General features: G+C 48.4%; 1 protein-coding gene across 1 annotated transcript in view; it reads right to left on the bottom strand.

Moving 5' to 3' along the window:
• Positions 1-2,764, bottom strand: part of LOC104271523 (transcription factor HIVEP3-like) — a 60,769-nt gene extending 58,005 nt beyond the window's left edge. The window contains 1 exon segment of the mRNA XM_009866210.1: positions 8-2,764. Coding sequence (XP_009864512.1) covers positions 8-2,764 — 2,757 coding nt within the window.
• Between the last annotated feature and the right edge of the window lie 2,374 nt (positions 2,765-5,138).

The raw sequence follows: 5,138 nt of genomic DNA on the forward strand, positions 1-5,138 counted from the left end.
TCTCTGCAGGGAGCTGCGAAAGGGTCTGGCTCCTCTGCGGCCACTGAAATTCCTCCGTTTTCTCCGGCTCCTTCGGAGGAGGCTCTGGCTCCGTTTCTGGTCTGTCAGGCTCTTCGGTCACCAGAATCTCTGGGACCTGGATGTTGGGCTGCCGTACCAGCTTGGGCTGCAGGGAGTGAGGCGGTCGGCTGTGCTGGGGGGTCGGCTGAGATGAGTTCTGGGACAAGGGCTTGTCTTCTCCTTCTAAGCTGCTCGCCTGCTCTATGGAGTCAGACTTCTCGAAGGAGCTCGTATGCTGGATGACAGAGATCTCCTTGGAGGTTGTTCTCCTCTCTTTGCCCTCCGCGCTCGACGCCGGTTTGGTGTTCCTGGAATGAAAGCTGGCGCTGACGTCAGAAGGTGCGGATTTACTCGGATCTGCTGGTGACTTAACTGACTCACGGGTTAGGTTTAAAGCGACGTCAGATGATGCCGGGTTTGCAAACTGAGCGCCTGGCCCAGCACTGGAGGAGGGAGCGTTGGACAACTCGAAAGCTGGAGGCTCCTCGTCGTCACCAAGACTCTTTTCCTTCCGTCTTTTCCGGAGCGGGGTGAGCTCCAAACTGCTGCCCAGCTTGTAATGCATCATCTGGGGCCACGTGTCAGGCTCCGCAACGCTTTTCTCAGCCTCTGACGAGGTATGGGAAGTGGAAGAACGAGGCTTGGAGAGCTGCAGTTCTGAGCAGTAGTATTTCTTATGGGCTTCATAATTGTCCCTTTTCTTATATCGAGCACCACACACGTTACACTCGTACATGAACCCTTTAACTTTCGGACCCTTCCGTGACTTTTTGGTAAGATCGCTTTCCTTGGTTTCAGGCTCCTCGGGAGGTTTGGAAACAGTTTCTTTGTTCGCAGAGCTAACGTCCTCCGTGACGTATTCTACTCCCAAAGGTAGCTCAATAGCTGGTTGTCGTTTGAGCATTCGAGGATGGGAAGAAAATGCTTGACTGCGGCTTAAGACTTCAGGCTCCATGATGTGATCATCAAAGGAATAGCTACCTCTAAAGGTGTGTGGGGAGCTTATAGTGCATGCAGCAGAAGGCATTGAGTGGCTTCTTAGGAGAGGCACTGTCTCTGTGGCACTGTGGGATTGCTGAAGTGACAACAATGATTGTTCAGGCTTAATTTTTTCACTGTGGGATGTCAACACTTTCGATGCATCCAACTGGCTACTGGAACCAGACTTGATATCAAACTGAAACGGTTCTCTATATACACCAGACTTTGGAGATTCAATGCTGCTACGTCTAGATAAAGAGCTTCTTCTAGGCTTAACACTATCTATTTCACTGGTATCTACGACAGCTTCATTAATCGTAATTAGCTTAGTGATGTGTTCAATAACCTGTGTTCTAGGCACAGATAATGGTACCATGCTAGGTTTCTCTTCGGTAGACAGGTGCGGAAACCCCTGGGTCGTGTTTGCGGCTAACGCCGCAGTCCTTTGCCCAATTCTACCACATTTCCCAAAAATAATTTCCGCGTAAGATTTTGCGTTGGTATTTGGCGGGCTGATCTGCTGCTCTGCACTTTCCGACCTGGAGAAGTAGCCGGACTCGGTACTCCCTTTGCTCCCGGGGCTCAAGAAAGCTTGTTCGTCGATGACTTTCTTCCGTTCGCTTAAGCGGAGTGCGAGCTTTTGCTTTATGGTATGGGTATCTTCGGATTTATGGCTCAGAGCCTGTTCTGACGAGGGCTCCGCAAACTGGGTGCTGTCCTCAAGAGACTGGGACATACTGGAATGAGACAAGGAACACCGGTCGTGGCTGGAGCCTTGGCTCCCTCCACTCAGCAAGCTACTGGACAACAGGGTGTGCTTCTGCCTGGGCGAGAGCTCAACCGAGTGGCCCGACATCGCGCCCGTTTCCTCCTCCGAATCTGTGCTTTCCCCTTCCGTGGGCTCTTCGAAGTCCTCGCCACCGATCCTCTCCATCTCCAGGCTCGACGGATACATCTCCGCTCCGATCCCTGAGGCCAGCCCAGCTTTGATCCGATGAGCGTGAGATTTTCGATGCTTGTACAAATTGCTCTTCGTCTTAAAAGAAAAGCCACATGGAATGCAAGGGTACGGCCTCTCGCCCGTGTGCGACCTGATATGTTTTTGGAGCACGCTCGGCTTCGCGCAAGGCCTGCTGCAGTACTGGCAAATGTATTTGCCCGGCTTCTGAGGTTTCTTTTCCTTCTTGTGCACTTCCTCGGCTTGTTTTAAGGAAACCTGCGAAGGGCGAGGGATGTAGACCTTTTGAACGGACGGCATGTCCTCTCCGGGAATGATCGGCGAATGGGAAGGTAGGAGCTGGCCGTGGTGAGAGTGAAGCCCGGGCGAGGAAAAGGAGCCAGAGGGACCTGGTCGTACCGGATCGACTAGCTGCCACGTGGGACCTTCGAGGACATGCTCCGGTTTCCCAGGAGACATAAATGCTGGTGACAGTGCGTGCTGCTGAAGCTGCGAGACGTGGGGAGGGTGCTCGAAAGAGGAAGGCTTAGGTTGCTTCTGATGTCCAGTCTTCTCCTGAGACTCCTCTCTGGGAATCGGCAAAGAACCAGAAAAGTGCTGCTGCGATATGATATCTCGGAGAGGGGTTCCTTGCGAAGGAGCGGAGCTGCCCTGGTACGTAGCTGCGGATGAAATACTAGCTTGGAAAGCCTCTCCTTTGGGAAGCCTCTTTCTTGGACTTTCCTCAGCCTTTTTTGTGCTCTTCTGGCTTTGTTCAGGATCCATGACCTTAAAAGGGTCTTTGAATGCTATTTCGGGAAGGTTTTGGCAGGCTTCATTTACGAATAATAAAGGTCTCTTCTGTAGATTCCCTGTTTTGCCTGCATTTGCTACGAAGCCGGAGCCGCCGGGAGATGGTTGTTGATTTAAGATTTTACTAAAGTGTCACTAGTTGCTATTTGATTCAAAAAAAAAATGTTTCAAGGTCAATAAAGTTCACATTGGTAACACATGACAAACTACTTCAAAGAGAGAAAACTTTCCAAAACTTTTAGTCCAAATATTTTCCTTGTGAACTTGGTTAAGGCTTTAAACCTTGCCATTTTATTTCAGTTGACAGTGGCAAGCCTTCAAAGTCAAGATGCAACCCACAATGTGTCTCTTGTTTGTTATGCAAACCTTTGAAAACTTGAGACTTTAGTGCTCATCTCAATAATGATCTTTTTTTTCCTGCGCAAGGAAAATAACACTGAACGGTGTAGTCCCCCTGTGTCTTCCTTCTGTTCCACTTTTGAGTTCAAAAGCCTTGGAAAAGATTTTCCCACATTTCTGTAATTGCATCCAAAAAGAAAACAAACAGAAAAAAAAAAGAAATTACTTCAGCATTTGTATTTAAGTAATTAAATGCTGCTACTTCTGTAGAGGATAAAAGTAAATGTTTTGCACAAAAGTCAATCAGAATAACTCATTCAATGTCTACCATTCACGAGACATCACTTTTAACGGTAATCTAAACAGAAATTGCACCAAGCCAAACCTCAGGGACTCATCCTCTGTTTAATGCACAACATAACCTGGCTCTGTAGCAGTAACCAAAGATGGTAACTCGAAGCACAGTCAGTCTCAAAAAATGTATCAAAAACGGTTTCAAACTTGAATTCCTTCTAATCTCCTGCAAACATTTATGGGTTTACGATTTTTGTAATTATATTTCCCTGCCAACCCACACTACGCGGTAAAGCTGGCTAAATGCAAAGCACTGCGGAGCGTAGCACACGCGTTCGCTGACAAATAAAAAGCTCATCTTTCCTGCACAAAATCTGCTCTTAAGGCTTACAAATCACCTTCAGTGTCGTTCGCAACAATAGCAGGTAAAGAGAAAGCACACGCACACGCTTTTACTGAAATGCTGCCTCTTTAATTTCCTGCCTTTTGTTACCCCACAATGGTGCAAAGCCAAGCGCTATAGCACGCACAGATTTCATACAGGCGGGACGTGGAAATTGGCCGTCTCTGAAGGGGAACCCTTCTCACAATGGATTTGAATGGGAAGCTCTATTAAACCTACCGCCCTTGTCAGCAAATACAGCTATTAACGAGACAGGAAGGAAGGAAAGGCTCTGATTCCCCAGAAATAAGGCAGCGTCGCCAACAGATGGGACAGCAAATGGGTGGGATACTCCAAAGGAAAATAAGGACAGTGCTTTTTAAGTGAGGCAAATGGACACGTGTAATTTATAACGAGAAAAGGACCATCTTCCTTCTTTATGGAGCTATTATCTGCCTTAAAGTGCAGTGCCTCGCGACGACAGAATTGTATTGGATTAATTATGGGAAACCGCTCGCAGCCCTGCTGCTCTGATCCTGCCCCACGTTGGTGGAGAGTGCACGGATGGGGCTGAAGTGGAAACCCAGCTAAACCGGGAGGCACAGGGGACTGGGATTTACGCTGCACAATGTCCCGACTTCAGCTTGAGAAGAAACACTGAAGAGCCAGCAGGAGAGGTTGGCTGTGTCCATCACGAAGACCTTTCAAGAATTACCCACTCCTCAGTCATCCTTACATCCCCGTGGACTCCCCACAATCGATGCGAAAAGAGAGATGCAGAGTGTGAGGTAGCTCAGTTTAATTCAGCAGAGTCTAAACATATGATAACACCCTAGGGCACATCATGACCAAGACTTTACAGAAGTGGCTAAACCCATCTATTCTTTGAACAGGACTGATTTGACCTCACCTTAGATGGTCAAAAGTCAGGGTTCAAGTCCTTAGACACAACTCCCTATACGATCACTGAGAGAGGTGAGTGCCAATGAGGGACCCAAGGCATCTCACGTTAAGGTCTCAGATCAGTGACGTTGATTGCCCTGAGATGTCACCACTTAAAGACTGGATTAGTGGCTTACTTGGCCGGCTGTGACACCCACATCTTAGGTAAATGTACAGAAAGTCAGTCCCATCCTTAAATTTCACCTCCCTTTTCCCCAAATACAGGTTCTGCTCTCCTCCAGCATGAGCTTTGCATCTTCCCAAGACCTGCAGAGCACCCGCGCTTGCCCCAGCTTGCTAAGAAAGGTGCCTCGTGTTTATGGGCTCATCGCTATGAGGAGTAATTAATTACATTTTGAACCCCCTTTTTAGAGAGTGCTGGCTCCTCGA

This window comes from Apaloderma vittatum, unplaced genomic scaffold (genome assembly GCF_000703405.1).
Source record: "Apaloderma vittatum isolate BGI_N311 unplaced genomic scaffold, ASM70340v1 scaffold7373, whole genome shotgun sequence".
NCBI lineage: Eukaryota > Metazoa > Chordata > Aves > Trogoniformes > Trogonidae > Apaloderma > Apaloderma vittatum.